General features: G+C 45.7%; 1 protein-coding gene across 1 annotated transcript in view; it reads left to right on the top strand.

The window, feature by feature from the left end:
* The first annotated feature begins 291 nt into the window (after positions 1-291).
* The window catches only part of ASXL3 (ASXL transcriptional regulator 3), a 104,738-nt gene continuing 85,551 nt past the window's right edge, over positions 292-19,478 (top strand). Inside the window, exons 1-3 of the mRNA XM_059707379.1 lie at positions 292-394; positions 1,887-1,995; positions 19,079-19,200. Coding sequence (XP_059563362.1) covers positions 317-394; positions 1,887-1,995; positions 19,079-19,200 — 309 coding nt within the window. The 5' untranslated portion in view covers positions 292-316. The remainder of the gene's footprint in view (positions 395-1,886; positions 1,996-19,078; positions 19,201-19,478) is intronic.

The following is a 19,478-nucleotide window of genomic DNA, read 5'->3' as shown; positions in this document are numbered from 1 at the left end:
CATAAACGTTTGGGCTTCGGTTTCTTTGAAATATAGTGTTGGTTGCTTTATGAATAAAAGCATAATTTCAATTCAGGAGACTTGCCTGGAGCCTATAAGACAGATGCATCTGATTAACTTTGGCAAACTGGACTGGCCTGTTATTGTAATGTAGATGTTTTCAGGGTTGGGAGGATATTTTTAAAAGGCATGCGAGAGGATTTTTTTTTTAAGAGGCGAGAGAACAGTTCTGCCACAGGAGCTGCGTCTCAGACTGCTTCATTTTTGCGCACTTTTGTTTTCTAGTGGGACTTCTCCATTAGCCTGTCTGAATGCAATGCTACACACGAACACTCGAATAGGGGATGGAACGTTCTTCAAGATCCCTGGAAAGTCAGGCCTCTATGCTCTCAAAGTAAGTTGCATTGTTCTGCATAGTATGTCTGTTATTCCTGTGTATCATGCATTACCCCCGGCCCCTCATGGTCAGGTAAACAAAATTAGATTTGGGTAAAGGTTTAGAAGAATGACCTCGATGCCTCTTAAATGTTTTCAGATGTCTTAAAAATGATTTCATATTAAGAATAAACAATGACATTTTTCTTTAAGGAAAACATATCTGTGGCTGCAGCCTAACATATGGTAATGGAAAATAGCTGTGGCTTTCTTAGCATTCTTGATTCCTAAAAATCCACATGGACGGGTGCCATGGATCCTCAGCCAAGAGCTTCAGATCACAGTTGCCACAGACGATCTGGCTTAATGGCCGACGGTGGATACATAGCTTCACACCTGATGCCTTTCTGTGTTTCATAAAAAGAAGCAATCTCTCCATTCTCCTTGAAAACTTGCTGATTTAAATGTTGTTAGGTTTTTAAAGCAAACAGTGATCTCAACGCAGGTTTACTAACAGTGCATATTTGTTATGCGAGAAGAATAGAGAAAGCTGCAGATAACGGAGTCTTCATTGTTTGAGTGCAATTCCCATTTTCCACTGGAATGGGAAACGCCATCTAAGATGCAGAATTCCCGAGGACAAAGCCGATGGTCTCCCAACGGTCATGTGCCTTGGATGGAGTAAAAGCAGTGTATTATTCCTTATGAATTAAAAAGAAGCCACTGCTTTCATGAATGATGGATTACATTGAAAGTTCATTAATTTCCTGTGAGAAGGTTTTGTTTTGAATGTTAAAAGTTATACCTGGCAAAGAAACAAAGATTCTTTCTCAGCTCCTAAGCATTAAGCTCTTGTTACTGTGTGTGTCTCAGAAAATAACTACAGGTTAACCTTGTATTATTTTAGTTGCTTTTTGTAGCTACTTGGGTGTTTCATTTAGTGATTAAAATTCTGAGTTGTGAAGTCATTTCCTAACATAAGAGAGAATGTAGAATTGAAAAGCATAATGAAAACAATGTATGTCAAAGGGGAATGGTTTTTTTATGGATTTTTAAAAGGTTATCCAAAAACTCAGCTGTGGCAGTGGGCCTTGCCCAGTTTTTTGTTGTTGCTTTTATAAATACATTTTCTTTTTTAAAAAAATTATTGATTTCGGAGGGGAAAGGAGAGGGAGAGAGAGAGATAGAAACATCAATCATGAGAGAGAATCATTTGATTGGCTGCCTCCCACACTCCCCCCACTGGGGATCAAGCCCACAATCTGGGCATGTGCCCTTGACCAGAATTGAATCTGGGACCCTTCAGTCCACAGGTCGACGCTCTAGCCACGGAGCCAAACCAGCGAGGGCCAGTTTTGTTTTTTTAAAGGTGTGCTTTTACATTAAACAGTAAGTCAGTATTAAAATTTCAAATGACAGGTAAATGTGGTGATGCTTTAGGGTGCTGGAAGCGTGTTGAATGTTGTCAGTTGCTAACACATCTCCGTAAATCATTTTTTAAAACGATGTAGAAAGAGGAGTCGTCCTGCCCAGCTGAGGGGACGTTGGATTTAGGCTGCGAGTCGGAAGTGGATGGCACAGAAATGGCGGAGGCCAGCGGCCGGGGGGAAGGACACGGAGGTCAGTGAGATGGATTTCAGGATGGAATCCCTGTTCCCTTCAAAGTCATATCGAATTCCAACAATTCACTAACTGAATTCCCTACCACTGTCGATACCCTTTTCTTCTAAGTGTTTATCACCCACTTAGATTTATCATCAAACAACTGTGATTCAAAAGATTCGTACCTAAGAAAAGTAAACAGTTTTTGGCTTTTTGCTTTTATTTTATTTTCATTTTGGATGGATTCCCCTGGGTAATCGTGAGTGTTATCAGCATATTTCTCATACCAGGTGAGAGGGTCACCTGAGGGTGCCTGGTGGCTTTAGTCTTATGTGAGGCTTGAGCATGCCGGGGGTGTATGTCTGATGGTGCTTGACATTACAATCTAATATAATAATAGAGGAATATGCAAATTAGCCGGGACACTGTAACGTCATGACCGATCTACAAGCCACGGAGTGGTATAGGAGGGTGGGGCAGCTAGCTACTCGCACACAGATTCGTGCACAGGGCTACTAGTAGTTTTATAGTAGCTTCGTTTCCAGGTTTGTCCATAATAAGGTAATCTTAGTGTTCTCATTCCTCCTAGTGAAACAAGGGCCACATAAGTCCTATTCTTGTGAACACTTTTGAAAAGTAAGCAGCCCTTCCAGTTCTAAGGGGGCATTTCCACCCCTGAGTTCTCTCCAGGTGAATCCATTTTATCTTTCTCTAGACATTTGCATATGAATCTGCTGTGTATGTAGTGTCTGTGTTGAAGTTTTGGCAAAGTTTTGTTCCTCAAAAGCCGCCGTAATTATTTTCCACTTGCTGCCCACTGGTCCCACAAGTGGACCCTGGTGGTGGTTGGGGAGGAAGGTGGTGTCATTAAAGTCCCTGTCAGTGGACTCGTAGAAATCGGTCTCTTTTCTTTAAACAGACAGACCTTAACGGATCCTCGTGGAAACAGTGTATGTCACTGATAGCCAAAGCCACATGTTTTATTATTGGCCACAGGAGTCCCTTGGTGTTGTACCAGGCACCCTGCCTTTAAGCTGGTGTGTTCTCTGATGGTCCCCCGAGATGGAGTCCGCCTCAGCGCCTACCTGGTCTGCAGCAGAGATTGGGAATCAGTGTAGGAAACACAGGGTCTTGTCTTAGTCAAATGGCTGAAATAAGCCTTGTAGAGTTTTGTTTTGGTTTTTTTTTCAATCAGCTTTCATTGAATTTGATGCCCCTAATCCTATACCTTTTGAAAACTCAACCCACCACCATTGTAATTGTACTGTGAGCTTGGGCAGGTCCTGTGTTTAGAGGGAGGACACATCAGCGTGCGCAGCGATGTCTGGCTTCCTGGAAGGGCTGGTGAGTGGGGCAGACTCTCCTCCTTCAGGACAGAGGGAATCTTGGTGGGTCGCCCCTCTAGTTGTACTGCCCATTTGCATCAGCACTTGTGTGCTGTCTCTCAACGTGTATACTGAGCTTGGACTGAGTGCAAGGACTGCTCTTGACATGACAGTCACAACAGTGAAAATCCAGAGGGAAAAGAGACCGCTCATGGATGTCAGTGTTGGTAAAGAGACAGACAATTATCATACAGATATGTAGCCTGGACAGTGTGGTTCAGTGGTCGAGCGTTGACCTCTGAACCAGGAGATCATTGGATTGATTTCCTGGTCAGGGCACAGGCCTGGGTTGTCGGCTCAATCCCCAGTAGGGGGCATGCAGGAGGTAGCTGATCAATGTTTCTCTCTCATCATTGATGTTACTGTTTCTCTCTCTCTCTTCCTCTCTCCGAAATCAATAAAAAACATATATATTTTTAAAAAACAGATATGTAAAATTTATAGCTTATTCAGTGCTGACAAGAGATATGGGGCAACATAAATAAGGAAATAAAAGTGGGAGAGAGGGGTACGTTTGAGAAAAGACCCAATGAGAGTGAGGGAGAAGATATTTAATGTGAGAGAGTTTTAGGTAGAAGCAGCAGAAATTATATAAGTCTTGGGGCATGAGAGTTCATAGAATGTTCCAGAAACATCAAGAGGCCAGTGTGGTTGGGAGCCAGAAAGAGCTAAAGGGGGGAGGGAGGCAAAATATGGTAAATTAAGAAGTAAGAGAAGTTGTAGGCCAGACTATATAGTGCCTTGATGTTGGCTTCTGTTTTGAATGAGATGTTAAACCATTGTAGGGTTTTGAGTTAAAGAGACGATGATCTCACTTAGGATCACTCAGTACAATATATATATAGATAGATACAGGCATATAGACATCAATCTGTTTTCACCTCTATCTATTTATATATGTATGTAGATAGATAGAGATTGTATGTTAACTAGGTAAAAACAGCAAGACTGGTTAAAAAGCTATTGTTATAATCTAGAGAAGAGGTGATGGCGGTGTGAATAAGAGAAAGATGATAAGTGATTGGATTCTGGATACATATGAATGTAGATCCAATAGAAGATGCTGAATTTAATGCAGTTATGAAAGAAAGGAGAGTTCGAGATGACTCCAAGGGTTGAGTGTGAGCCAAGAGCAGAATAGCATTGTCTTTAACGTAGATGGCGACCCTGCCAGAGAACCGGTTTGGGGCACGGGTTATTGATCAGGAACTTAGTTTGGGACATACTGAGTATGAGATTAATTTTTAACAACCATATTGATGTGTTAAATAATTGGACTTACCTGTCTTAAACTCATGGAAAAAACCTTGCTGGAGATGTACATTTGGTCAGTTGATAGATGAGGTATCCTATTGCTAGGTGCTTATGATATGATGAGAGGGAAAAGGGTCTTTTAGATAAGTTTTTATTGATTTTAGAGAGAGAGGAAGGAAGAGGGGTAGAGAGATAGAAGCGTCTTGTGGCTGCCTCCTGTACACCCCTACCGAGGATGCAGCCTGCAACCCTGGCATGTGCCCTGACCAGGAATCACAGGGGACCTTTGGTTCATGGGTTAGTGCTCATCCACGGAGCCACACTGGCGGGGGAGGAAATGGGACCTTTTAAAAATATATTTTATTGATTTTTTACAGAGAGGAAGGGAGAGGGATAGAGAGTTAGAAACATCGATGAGAGAGAAACATCAATCAGCTGCCTCCTGCACACTCCCCACTGGGGATGTGCCCGCAACCAAGGTATATGCCCTTGGGCGGAATCAAACCTGGGACCCTTCAGTCCGCAGGCCGACGCTCTATCCACTGAGCCAAACCGGTCAGGCGGAAATGGGACCTTTTAAGCATGGAGGGGCTAGTCCTTATTTAGTTCTAGGCCAGTGATGGCGAACCTTTTGAGCTCAGCGTGTCAGCATTTTGAAAAACCCTAACTTAACTCTGGTGCCATGTCACATAGAGAAATTTTTTGATATTTGCAACCGTAGTAAAACAAAGACTTATATTTTTGATATTTATTTTATATATTTAAATGCCATTTAACAAAGAAAAATCAACCAAAAAAATGAGTTCGCGTGTCACCTCTGACAAGCGTGTCATAGGTTCGCCATCACTGTTCTAGGGAGAGGTTCTCTAAGGAAGCCGTCGGAAATGTCCGGGTGCTTGGCTAGAAATAAAGGTAGGTGAGTACATGTGGGAGAGGACTTGTAGAAGTTTGCTGCTTTTTCTCAGTGAAATAGGAAACATACTCATCAGCTGAGGGTGAGGATAGGGAAGATAGTTTTGTAGAGATTTCAGGAGAAGATATTAAATGTTTGTCTAGAGTCTGACATCATTATGGATACTCCTAAAGTTGCTAATCTTGAATTGAATGAGGCCAGCCAGCATGGCTGTGCATTTTTCTCAGTCATGTTCGTGACCAATCACTGAGCAAGTCCAGAGTAGGCACAGAGTTGGATTTGACTAGAGTTGGGATTTTGCCAGGCGTCAGTGATTAAAAGAGTGAGGGGCGAGGGAGGTGAGGGTGCATGAAATAGAGTAGTTACGATCAGTCTCTGTGGAATTGAAGCTGTTTGAGGGGGTGGGTGGGAGGGATGGTGTGAAAGGGGGAGGCATCTTTGGGGGGAAGGGTTCTGTGATTTGTTGTTACAGAGAACATGAGTTAAAAGAACGGGTGATGTGAGAGTGGAGTGTATTCAGGTTTATTTAGTTGAGTTCGGGGTAACGTTGTGGAATACAGGTCTGAAGGGAGAGGAAAGGTGGAGGCTGGGTGTCAGGCTGTCCTGGGGGCGGGGGGGGGGCGGGGCCAGGCAGTGTGTGCACTTGGGTGAGGGCCTGGGTGAGGGGGCATCCGTAGCTGAACGTCAGCAGTCCGCCACGGCCCCACCTTAGTGTCCTGGAACAGGGTCTAGTGGGAGGAAACGTCGCTTTCTCTTTTTTGCATGAAGACCTTGTAAAGCAGGGGTGGGGAACCTTTTTTCTACCAAGGGCCATTTGGATATTTATATCATCATTCGCGGGCCGTACGAATGTGTCAGCATAGACATTAGCCGCTCGATATGGTCAAACATTTACTTAACTCGTCACTCGTGCCTTGGCAGGGCCAGGCCAAATGATTTCTTGGCCTCATGTGGCCCGTGGGCTGGGCGTTCCCCACTCCCGTTGCAGAGGCTGGTCCTGCCGTACAGTATTACAGGATCATCTGTGTGGCTATTGAAGCAGACGATTGTGGTAGAACTAGCATGGAAAGGGTATGACATTTAGGAGTTAAATCTTCCTAAAACGAAGGGGAGTCATTCAGGAGTTCGTTGGTGGTCAGTACAGTGAGGAGGAGTAATTGGCACCATAGTCTGAGGACATGAGATACAATGCCAGAGGCATCGAAGGAGCAGGAAGCGGAATGGAGGCCGCCTGCCCCATTTCTAATCCAGTGGTCCAAGTCCTGTGGCAGAGAGGGGGGCCGCTGCCTGAGAGGGTGGGCGCAAGAGGAAGAAGTGTCCGTAGGAGCGGGCCGGGTTCTGTAGATTAAGACGCAAAGGGAGTGTGCAAAGAAGGGGATTCGAGGAGGTTTTTGCTAATGACTAATCCTGAATTTCAGAGGAAAGAGCGGGAGGATGTTAGTGGCTGGGATGGGGTCGGGCAGAGGGTGAGAGCACTCAGCCAATAATTAAACCAAAGTGCGATAAGCAAACTCCCCTAATTGGAAATGTGAATAGGTCCGCAGCCAAAGAACACATCCCTACACATCTCCAGCTGACGTGACCCAAGCTAGAATGTTCTGGCCCCTCCTTGGAAATGGCATTAGGGAAATCGCTGTGGGGAGTCATTGGAAGAACAGTAAATATGTAGCTTATTTCCTTGAGTATTCCTTGATTTGCCCACTTTGCATCTTATTGCAAACCACAACTGCTTCCCGTAGGACAAGTATATTTTTCATCCCTGCAAATATAAATAATATACTTATATGTATAGTCCATTAACCTAGCCTTAGGATTCGTTTTCAAAACCTAGACACTGAAAATACATTGAGTGCTTATAGTGCCCAGCCTTGGTCAGCTCCGTGCATGTATGTTGTTGAATCCGCACGGCAGTCCTGTGAGATAGTCACTCCTGGGCTCTGTTGTGTTATTTTTTAGTAGCGAGCAAACAGACTTAGAGCTAAGGTCAATGTCCCGTCCAAGTGGCAAGCCCAGGTAGACGTGTGTAACCCCGAGAGCCTGCTGGAACCACAGGGGTCACTGCGGGCCAGGAGCCATGGATGCAGTTTGCCTTCACAACATTTGTCCAGATCTGTTCCGCTTATAAACTTGAGAACTCGACAAAGAGGAGCCCTTGGCGCATCCAGATGAAGAAGACGGATGCCACGTGATTTCTTACAAATCCAGAATAAATTCCCGGAAACCGAGCTGGTGTAGGTGATTTTCTTGCTTACCCTGTGTCGAATACATGTTTGAACCAGAAGTTTGAATGGATATAATACCCATGCTTCTTACAGCTGTACAAATACACTTTGAAAATATAATCAGAGGGAGAAGGTGGGGCCTGTGGGGGGATGTGTGGACATGGGAGGAAGGGCAGGGCAAGAGGAGGGGGAGGAGAGAAGGCTGCCGGCATCTGTTTCTTTCTTTTTATTTTTATCTCATCCCCCTCCTCCCTTTTCATCTCTCCCCTGGAATGAAATATTGGGAGGTATTGAGGTGAATACTAATCACTATCAATCTCTAATATACCCTTGTGGCACTCCGAAAAATAAACCTCTGCTACCATAAGAGTTATTTCAGATTAACAAAGATTAATTGACTTTGGCTGCACCCTTAATTAAAGAGGGTCAGCAGAGAAGCATTTGAAAAGAAAGCACTTGACGAAAACTGGGAAGGAAAAAAAAAAATCTTAGCAGCTTAATTCCAGTCAGTAGCGCTGGAGCCCTTGGGTAGAATGAAGATAAGAACAGCCATGCCTGGGCCCTCTTCTCGCAACCAGCTGCTGGGTTTTAAGTGGGAGTCGCTTTGCCAAGATATTGTGTTTTATAGGTTTGGTTAAAATTTTTACAGTGTGGGGAAAGGAGTATATTATTGATTATAGAATTTACAAGACACAGAACTATAGTGATGTGTTATGTTTCTTTGACTCCTAAACAGTGTCTCAAGTTAATAAGAATGAGGCTTACAGACTCGAGAAAGTAAACTCTCCACATTTTACAAGCTTCGCTCTAGAGATCAAAGAGTGATTTAGGTGAATCACTTGATATATCTTTGTTGACAACCCATGACCATTTATGCCAATATAAGTATAGATCTGTGTCGCCCAAAGAAAATATTTTGAATTTTATGGGCTATTTTAGTCCGAGATTTATGGGTGTGTGTGTGTGTGTGTGTGTGTGTCTGAGTTGTTTTCTGAGCATAATACATTGGTGCATCATAAGTTTGCTCACACACATTAAATTGACTTACAGCACGTTGCTGGCTGTGTAACCCGTTTATATTTCATATAAAATGATACCATCAGTAGGTAGTCTTCACCTTCTCTTTATAAATTATTATTCGCAGGAAAATGAGCTTCTCCTCTTGTGGCCCTCATCTATTTCATGTTTAAACTCAAAAGCAGCCATTCTGTTTAATTTTTTTTTTTAATGAGGAAATTGGAGATTGTACCATTTTCATCCACAGAGATCAAATGGGCTCCTGTATGTTATTAACCCTAATGGCTTTCAGGGAGGAAGCCCAATCCGGCGGGGGAATTAGTATTTTAAGCCTCTATTTAGGGGGGAAATTATAGAGAACATACATCCTCCATTTCAGCCCTTAGGTCCCAGGGTAAGTAATGACTCCCGCAGTTGAAGAATTTTCTCTGGTCCTTTTTTCACGATTCTTCAGGGCCCGTTCTGTACGGGGGTTTCTGGTTGTGTGATTCTTGGCAGAGAAGTGTTCACTGAAGGAAACCTTACTCGGTCCACTCTTTGTTTTCACTGCCTCCGAGGCCACACTTTGAGGGGTCGCTTTTCAAAAGGGAAAAGCGCTTTAAGAGGGCCCGGGGCGTGTGCAGGGGCTCTCTGTGGGGACAGCAATTGCACACAGATGAGGCGCTTCCTGGAGGAAGTGCCATGTGGACTAATGAGGGTCAGACGGCTTTAGGGGGGGGGGGGGGCCAGCTTCACACACAGCCGGGGGAGGACTGTGCGGGGCTGTGCATTGTGCATGGAGTGTGCTGAGTACCTTTCTTTCTTTCTTTAATATATTGTTATTGATTTCAGAAAGGAAGGGAGAGAGAGATAGAAACATCAATGATGAGAATCATGGATCGGCTGCCTCCTGCACATCCCCTACTGGGGATCGAGCCCGCCACCCGGGCATGTGCCCTGACCCAGAAGGGAACCGTGACCTCCGGGCTCATAGGCTGATGCTCCACTCCGAGCCACTCCGACTGGGCTGTTCTGAGTAACTTTAAAAGATGCCTCGCGGCCTCCGGGCCTGGCTTTGCCGGAGGCGTTTCAGGAGCTTGTCTGGGCTCCAGGTGGTTTTGCGCAGGATGGCCTGAGCCGTCACGATCAATTTCTACCTGGCGGCCACTCCAGACAGGGCTGTAGATGAGGGCGGGGCGTCCTGCCAGGTCCCCCATTTTCTCGGGTGAAGCTCATTTGTCTCTTATCCAACACCTGCATTTTCCTGGACAGCGCTGTTGCTCATGGAGACACCTGTTCCACGTTGGTGGCCTCGAGACACCGGAGCCTGTGACAGTGGTGGTGTTTGGGTTACACATGAAAGCCAGGGCGGAGGAAAGGGAGTACTGTTCACAGTCAGCAGTGGCCACGGGCAGGATGTAAACTTCCGCGGCCCACTCGTTCTCGCTCTCCCTGCTTTCATCCCAGCCCACGGTTTTCACAGTTCCCGAGCAGCAGGCGGGCCTCGGAAGTTCACGGAGGCCTGTCCTCTCCTGCCAGCATTTTCCTTAACCCAGTCCATTCCTTAGACATTATCCTAACAGCAAATGTCCCGAGGGCTGGGACTCTCGCAGTCCCTTTCTACCTGCCTTTCTGCATTTTTGATAGCCTTGATAGGCAAGGATTTTTTTTTCTTAGGCTAAAACCTTTTGTGCTTTTAATTAAATGAGTTTTCTTCCCCCGCCCGCCCTCCCTCATGGTGGAGAGCAGCTGGACATCATCTAGACCCCACTCCCTTTATCCCAACTTCCCCAATGACTTAGCCCGCCTCCGTCAAACATCACTTCTAGGTCCCTATTCTGTACTTCTGTTACCCACCAGGGACCTCTTTTTCTTACCTATTTCCCCTGGAACTGCGGGCCTCTGTTCTTGTATAATAAGATTTATACAAGAGTCAGGGAAGAAAAGAGAGTTTTCTTGTTAAGTGCAGATAAATTAGCCCATTTAAGTGGACTTTCCCCCTCATTTTCTGTGCTGTGAGGGGAATAGTTCATCATGTGGCGATAAGGATTGGAAAGAGACTATGATCTCATAATAAAAACAAACCTCCTCTCAAATAAAATCAAAATTAAAGGTATGCTCAACATTACTCAGCTTAGCTGGCCCCACTTCAGTTTGATGTATGCAGTGTGTGATTAATAAAGTACTTTTAAAGCTGATACCAGATCATCCATTCTCTCCTTTTTGTCTAAAGTGACATAGAGAGCCATTTCTCCAGCAGCTGGCTGCCTGAACCCCTCCTCTCGCTTCCTTGGTTGTACCTGGAGTTCCCTTTCCCGTGTTGGGTATAAAGTGATGAGCAGCAGTGCCCGAGAGGGGAGCACTTACCCTTGACCTCTACCGACCTCTTGGCGATACTCTTCCTCCTGCCTTTTTTCTATTTCCCACTTTCTAGGTGGGTTGCTGTACTTCCGTGTAGATCAGTGATGGCGAACCTTTTTTTAAAAAAAAAAAAATATTTTATTGATGTTTTACAGAGAGGAAGGGAGAGAGATAGACAGAAACATCGATGAGAGAGAAACATCGATCAGCTGCCTCCTGCACCCCCCCACCCCCACTGGGGATGTGCCCGCAACCAAGGTACATGCCCTTGACCGGAATCGAACCTGGGACCCTTGAGTCTGCAGGCTGACGCTCTATCCACTGAGCCAAACCGGGTAGGGCAATGGCAAACCTTTTGAGCTCGGCGTGTCAGCATTTTGAAAAACCCTAACTTAACTCTGGTGCCGTGTCACATAGAGAAATTTTTTTGATATTTGCAACCATAGTAAAACAAAGACTTATATTTTTGATATTTATTTTATATATTTAAATGCCATTTAACAAAGAAAACAAAAAAAAATGAGTTCGCGTGTCACCTCTGACACGCGTGTCGTAGGTTCACCATCGCTGGTGGAGATGTTTCGGGAACCTGACGCACTGCAGACCAGCACAGGCGTTGTGCCGTGTAGGAGAAATAGCTGTAATGTCTTCCGCACATCGGCAGCTTATGGTGACACCCGGTCCGTGGCCCTGAGAGGAATCCGTACTTCTGTGGTAGGAGGGGTTAGGTAGCGCGAGGCTGGTACCTAAAACATAGGTTTTTCCCATGAAATCTCCTTATCTCTGATTCGGGTGTCTCTTGTCTGAGTTTACAGGGATATTTTTATGGCTATCCAGAGATTTTAGTAAAACTAAGTTGCTCTGGGACAGGTTGAGTGCATTCGTTAGGTTGGGCCAATGAAGCAGGCCATAGATACAGTACCAGCTTCAGTTACGTTAGGTCTGTTTCATTCATAGGTGATATGGTATGAAATATGGCCACGTATCAATACATACCACGTTCAGATGCTTTCTCCCTTGAAAATTTGTTTAAGGGGGAATTATTATTTCCATTAGTTGGTTGCTATTATGGCTCTATTTAATTGGCCTGTCTTGATATCTCATACTCTTTGAATGTTTTCTTTAATGCAACAGGGAAATTATCTAAATCTAAACACTTATATCTACCTTAGAATAGGAATGCTTTGGGAGCGGGCACTTTTCCTTAGTCTAGATTAAAAAGGTATTAAGGAATTACTATTTTTTTTTTCTATAAGACATAGAGGTCAGAAAGGATTTAGTTTCGGTCAGATGGGTTTTGCCTGGTCTTCACCATCATTTTAAATAGTTTTTTTGGAACGTATTTTGTTTCTGTGTATTTCTAGAAGATGTGATGCACACAATTTCAAGTGTAACTAAGATGTTATATATATATATTTTATATATATTTTCTCCAAACAGAAGCTTTTTTTATTAGGGATACTTTCAAATTATCTGCTTGTTAATCTTTCAAAACAAATTGTAGTTATCATGACTCGGTTTTTATAGACCTGGTTTTTCTCAGGTAAAATTACTAGTTCTATACAATTGTTCTTTGAAAGTTACCTTTTAAAAAGTTGTGGTCTCAACATTAGTACTTGGGTCTTATTCACTGTTTTTCTCTCTGCATTTATTTTCTACGGGACTTGGCATGAAAATCTCAATAAAAGTTTTACAACTGAATGAATAATTAATAAAAAAAAAATACGCTCCTTCTAAGACCCAGCCCTCTTTTAAGATGTGACTGGATGCTAACCCATGGCACACGTGTTCGAATTCATGTGTGGCCGTGGATTTAAGGTTTTCTTTATGAGAACCGTATTAAAACTATTGTGTGTGTCAGGATTATTTCTACAGATCACTGTGTTGATGTGAGAGCATCTAACATGAGTTTTCAGAAACTTGGAAAGGGGGTCGTTGGAGGGGGAACTGGTAGAAATGAGATTGACCCCAGGAGGCCCTTCTCCCTGCCTCGGTTGCACCTTTGAACACCAGTGGCCTCAGGTAGCCTCTTACTTACTGTGCAGCCGAGTGAGACGCACGAATCCCTTTGTGGGAGTGACTGTGTTATGCAACATCCGGTCTGTTTGGTGGTTCTGTCCCCACACAGCTCCTGCTATTCCAAGTAAGCATCGCAATGTTTAAATTTGACTCTAAATTTATTTTTATTTCGGTCTGCAAAGCCTCTAAACTGCGACTGTCCTCTTACAATAAGGCGGTGAGTCAGGACAGCAGATCGGCAGTTAACGGCAGGCCCTGCGTCTTCCACTGACTCGCATAGGACGTTCTGTGCTTCAGTTTCCATATTTGCCCGAATGGACTCCAGGATATTTTAAACATTTTCAAAATAGGGCTTCCGTTTTCGAAGTGAGCCCGGGGCGGAGGGGTGGGGATGGGCTGGAGAAGGTGTACATGGGGCTGGGGGGAAAGGGACATATGTAATACTTTCAACAATGAAGATTTTAAAAAGTAAATAAGTAACTTCACCTTTTATGTGTGCGTTTCCATAATGAAAAACTGTTTTGCTGACCTTTCCTTCTGTGAATTCTTATTAAAAACAGTGATTGAAAGTTAGCTTTAGAAAGTGTTTAGGTAAATTTAATGGAAATCAAATTGGACACTTTAGTTTAACCAACGTTTATAGATGAACATGTATAGATCTGTAACATCCGTCCCTGAGTGGCGGAGCCTGTGGGTGGTGAGGCAGACACTTCCTTCCCCACCTGGGACTGCGGTGAATTCGGACACTAAGTTCCGAGGGAACATGATTCGGGGAGGAGCAAGCCCACCTCAGAGACCGGGGTGGTCAGGAAAGTGTTGGGGGAGGCTGTGTGAGTTGGGTCCGTCAAGATGAGTTTGTCCAGTCATCCGTTGAAGGGCACTCGGCTTATTTCCATGTGTGGGCTCTTGTCAGTAATGCTCAGTGGTACATATAGACAGTGGAATACTACTCGGCCGTCACAAAGATGAAACATTGTCATTTGCAACGACATGGATCGATCTTGAGGGTATTATACTAAGGGGAATAAGTCAGATAGAAAAGGGACAAGAACCATATGATTTCACTCACATGTGAGATACAAAACAAAAAGCAACAAGTGAACCAAAAAGAAAGCACCAAACATACTCATAGCCACAGACAACAGAATGGTGGTTACCAGGGGAGAAGGAGGAGAGGGAGAGGGGGTCAAGTATACGGAGGCAGAGGAAACCAGACTTCTTGGTGAGGACACAATAGAGAATACAGATGTTTATTATAAAGTTGTACACTTGAAATTTATATAATGTTATTAACCAATGTTACCTCAACAATTTTTAAAACATTTTTATGGATTTTATAGAGGAAGGGAGAGGGAGAGGGAGATAGAAACATCAATGATGAGAGAGAAGTATTGATTGGCTCCCTGCTGCACCTGAGGCATGTGCCCTGACTGGGATTCAAACCATGACCTCCTGGTTCAGAGGTCAATGCTCAACCACTGAGCCACGCTGGCCAGGCTTATCTCAATAAATGTAATTTTAAAAATGAGTTTTCCAGGCAGAGAGATGGAGAAAGGGTCCGTGGAAGAGGGACAGTCAGAACAATTGCAGCAAATGCAGCAAGTGTATGTGTTCCGGGAATCCGGCCGGGTCTCTGGCGGCTGTATCAGAGAGGGGGGGGATGGGAGGAGGGGGGCGACCAAGATGTGAGTCTGGAAGGAGAGACAGAGTCAAGATTGCCCTCTGAGCCTGCCCTTCTTTGTGTCTCAAGTTCAAGGTCAAAGGCCTCTTGCACACCTGCCAATGGGTTAGTAATGAGATGGGAGGGAACCGCATCATCCCCTCTCCTAGCACCCAACTTTAAAAGTATGAGCTCTAACCCATATTTTCCAGCTCAGCCACGTTTTCAAGATGAACAGGGAGTGAACAAGAGGAGAGAGGGGCAGGCTGGAGACCCTGAGGACAGAGGCTGAAATCCAGTCCTGCTGGAACCCAGGCGCCGGCTTCTCTGCCTTCACGCCCGTCCCAGGAAACCGTCACCCTCCACCTCACTTTGCTCCCAAACAGAACATGCTGGAGGAGGGCTTTGGGAGTCTGAGAGTGAAAGAACGGAGAAGCAGATGAGCAGCAAATACCAAGGATCCCATCAACAGCTTGAATTTAAAAGGAGCAAATTAGCTTTGCACTGTGCTTGTGGCTGGCCGAGTTTGGGCAGTCAAGCCATACATACTCAGAAACAGGGTTCCTGTCGCTTGAGAATGGTGTTCCTCATCCGTGTGTCCACCGTGGAGGAGCAGGCAGTCCTGTGGGGCTTGGAGGGATAAGACCCTGGCATGCGTGTTGTGATGGCGCCAGTGCACGGTCAGGAGAAAGCTCCCCTTCTGTCCCGAATGCCGAGGAGGCGTCCCTCTCTAAGCTGCCCGTGCATATGGGATACTCACTGGATAAAACATCTGTCCGAATCCTTCAGTTTCCTGGCTCCCGGGGCAACTCCGTGTACAGGGATTTCCCCAGGTCCTTTCTTTAGCATTCATTTTCTTTGGCTTGGATTTCAGAGGCCAAACTCAGTCCCTTAGATAAATATTCAGGCCACTGTTTAAAATAAACCCTCCGTTATTTATTTATCATGCCTGTTATTGAGAAAGCGACAAGAATAAGTCCAAGTGGAAACCATGTGTTGTGTCAGAAGATAAATCTGCGAGAACCTGCACAGTCAATGACACAGTGTTTTAGAGTTAGCCACCCTCCGCACATCCGTGGCACAAGAGTGATTCATGCCAGACACGCCCAGGTCAACAGCCATGTTGTCAAGGCGTGCACGCAGGCGTACCCTTGGCAATCTAGGGACTCATTACATTGTGCCTCACCCATGTCCCTCTTTCTTTTTTCCCCTTAAACGTGTTTTTTTTTAAATTATTGTTACTCATTTCAGAGAGGAAGAAAGAGGAAGAGAGAGAAACATCAATGATGAGAGGGAATCATTGATTGGCTGCCTCCTGCACACCCCACACTTCGGACCGAGCCCGCAACCTAGGCATGTGCCCTTGACCGGAATTGAACCCGGGACCCTTCAGTCCGCAGGCTGCCGCTCTAACCACTGAGCAAAACCCGCTAGGGCAAAAGTGTTTTTAACCCAAAGGAACACTCCCTTATAGATTTTATGGTCTATTACATTTACGTTCTTTAAGATTCTAGTTTATAATGATTGTATCAGCATTTACTAATTAGGGAAAATAGTTTGACTCAGAAAAATAGGACTAAATCCCAGAAAGAAGGGTTGGAGAAAGAAGTGCCTAGGTAGTAAAGGAATTCTTGTAATCCTTCCCCGGGGTCTTGGAAGGTCAGATAAAGCAGGCTAGAGCTGGTTTAGAGGAAAATGAATCATCTTGGGGGGAAACTTCATAGTATTTCTTGACACTGTTTCAGTTTTACGGTCCTTCCTTCCATCTGAAGTTCTAGACCTCAAGTTGAACAAAAATCTTTCTTTGGAAACACTGTGTGCATACATGCGAATCACCATTAGCACCATGAATTTAATACTGAATTTAAACCAGACTCTGCAGCACATATGGTGATGCTGAAACGGGTATCATGATGCAATGGTCTCCTGAGTCGGAGAGAAGTAGAGCGAGTTGAGTTGTAAGTTAGGTGTCTGTCGCCCTCAGGAAGGCCACCGCTGATGGTCTGCTGCTTATGGGAGCATCGGAAAACATAGCGGGCCCGAGGGTTTAACTACACGCACACGATGACGCGGCTGGTGGTGTTTGATCCTGCTGCGTTGATGTTTACCTCTGAAATACTTATGAAGACTATCCTTTCCCAAGAAAACTGGTAAATTTGTTTAGATGTCCAGAAGTCAGAAGCACTCTCATATTTTCCACAAAGTCCCTAAAGTCCATCGGATTATCCTTTTCAATTAACCAGTACATTTCCTTTTTTTTTTTTTTTTTTGATGGAAATACTGCTCTAAGAATGAAAAAGTAATAAGACGTGTTTGCTAATGCCCACTTTACTTCTGGCTAGGCTTCTCTCACACTCGTTTAGGTCTGGCCAACTGGTGGTTATTTCTCATATTTTTGAACAGGTAAGCTTTGTGAGAGTGTACCAAGTCCTCCTCCAGCTGTCATTTCGAGGAGAGAAGTGAGGAGCCTGTGGTTTATGCCAGCGGTGTTTTAAAATGTTTCTTAACTGGAACAGTTAGACTGTTTTGAGGAAACATTTCACTGGTATCAAACAGAAAAGGTCACCTGATCTTTAGTTCAAGGACTTCTCGCACTATCTCCATGGGCAAGTCCTTTTGCTACTTCAACCGCACCTTCTCCTGGGCTGGTCATTCTCGCCGAGGGCTCTCGATTTTCTCATGTTGGGGCTGAGTGCGTTGTTCCCTGGGCCCCAGTCACCTCCTGTGTCAGGACTGCCATCCTGGTGCAGGGAGCAGGCTGCTCTAGACGTTGTGTTGCAGGCATCAGCTCTTGGTATTGACGCCAGGTATTTCCAGTGGAAAAGGATGGGCCTGGCCTGGGGACCCAGCTCTGCTGTTCCCGTGGCTGTGTGACCAGGGGCCGGTGATCGAGCCTTTTCCATCCCTAGTTTTCTCTCTCCGGGTTGGAGGTAATGCCTGTCCGTCGGGCACGGGAGCTGTGAGGAAGACATGAGATCACACGGGTTAAGCGCCTGGCATTAATAACCAACCATTATTTTATCGTCTGAAACGTGTTCCGTTTGGCTTGCCTATTGCTTTCTGTGCTGAAACGAAACTTGGTGAACGCTTCTTCCCAAGCATTGTCTGTGATGACCCACATTCCATTTCTGGGCACCATGCTCCTGAGTCCGTCCACAGCTGCTGGGTGTTCGCAACGCTGGGCCCCGAGCGCTCCCGGGTCCGACCAGCACCCACTCTCCCTTGTTTTGTGTGTTTTTGACGTGAGGGTCAGCGTCCTCCTGCGCTGCTGTTCCTTAGAAAATTCTCTTGGATTAGTGTCAACCCCGTTGTCCTTAGCAAGTCACACATTGAGCTTTTACTGCGTGTCCTTACGTTATTTTCTTCCATCTCACTCCCTCCTGCCTCCTGCCTCTGACCCGAGCCTGCCTTCTGCCAGTTGCCAAAGTGCTTCCCCACTGTGATTTTCCCAGTCACTCTTTCCCCATCCCCGGTCCGCACCCCTGCAGACCGCCCCCTCCCCCGCCCCCGTGTTAACCCTCCTCTCTCCGATGGGAGGGGTGAGGACGGAAAGACATGCTCCAGTCCTCCAGGTTTCAGAGGGCAGGCGGGGAGTGTGGGCCCGTGGGTCAGCCGTGCCAGCCAGGCAGTGGTTTTTCTGAAAAGCCGTCTTTTCTAAGGAGCCGTCTGTAGCGTGAGCATCAGGGAAGCTCGACTCGGGGACAAACGGCCAGTCCTGTGGCCTCTGCCCAGGGCTCCGTGTTCTTGGAAATCGTCATCTTCACTTGACAGCTGGCACGTTGGATTTCATTTTTTCTTCTCGTGCCACGTAACTTGGTCCCGAGGAGGGATGCACATGCCGCAGGAGGCCAGGGACTCTGTCGAAGGAGGGATGGAGGAATTACACGGCCTCCAAGGTGGATGGATTTAACGCACTTCCATTAATTTGGGTTGTTTCTTCACAATCCTGCGCGTGGCCTCGTCTCCATGCTCAGAACTGCCGAGTCTCTACTGACCCCCGACTCTCGAGGGAGACGTTGTGTTCCTTTTTATGTCCATACAAGGGCCCTGTGACATGGGGATCATCATCAGTCAGGGGGTCAGAAAACGGAGGCCTGGCAAAGTGGGACTGTGGCCTCACAGCTATTAATCGATCCCTTGTTCCAAAGGTAGCGGCTCTCCTTTGCACTGCGCTCTTTTGCGTTATTTTAGGAATCCGTGTTCAGCTGGAGAAAAGCTCCCGGTTAATGACAGTGGATATAACAGAAAAGGAATTCAAATGGGTAATACCCTTCTCTCTGTGTGTTTCCAGTTTGTGCCAAGCAGGTGCCCGACGAAGCCTCTTGCACTCGGGATCCCAGCCTTCCTAACACGGCCGCTCCGAGCAAGCTGGTGTCTTCCTTCCAGCAACACACCAAGAAGGCCCTGAAGCAGGTGAGCCCGCGGCCTCGGGCCCCCGTCCTCCGTCCTGGGCTGCTGCCCACGGAAGGCCACGCGTCTTCTGTGGAGAAAGTAAAATAAATAAGAACATAGCAACCAGCAGGCGATACACATCCCCGAATCCAACCCCTTCCGAGGTATTCAGTGCAGTCATTTCCAGCTCGGGCCAAAGCTGCGGGAGGCTTGTTTGAGCACTTGGATGTAAAAGAGAAGAGGGAAAATGTGCCTGGAAACATAGAAAAACTTGTATGCAGGCTTTTGTGTGTGTGATT

Source organism: Myotis daubentonii, chromosome 8, assembly GCF_963259705.1.
Source record: "Myotis daubentonii chromosome 8, mMyoDau2.1, whole genome shotgun sequence".
NCBI classification, from domain to species: domain Eukaryota; kingdom Metazoa; phylum Chordata; class Mammalia; order Chiroptera; family Vespertilionidae; genus Myotis; species Myotis daubentonii.
Note: the sequence above shows the minus strand (reverse complement) of the source record. Positions and strands in the feature narration are given on the sequence as shown.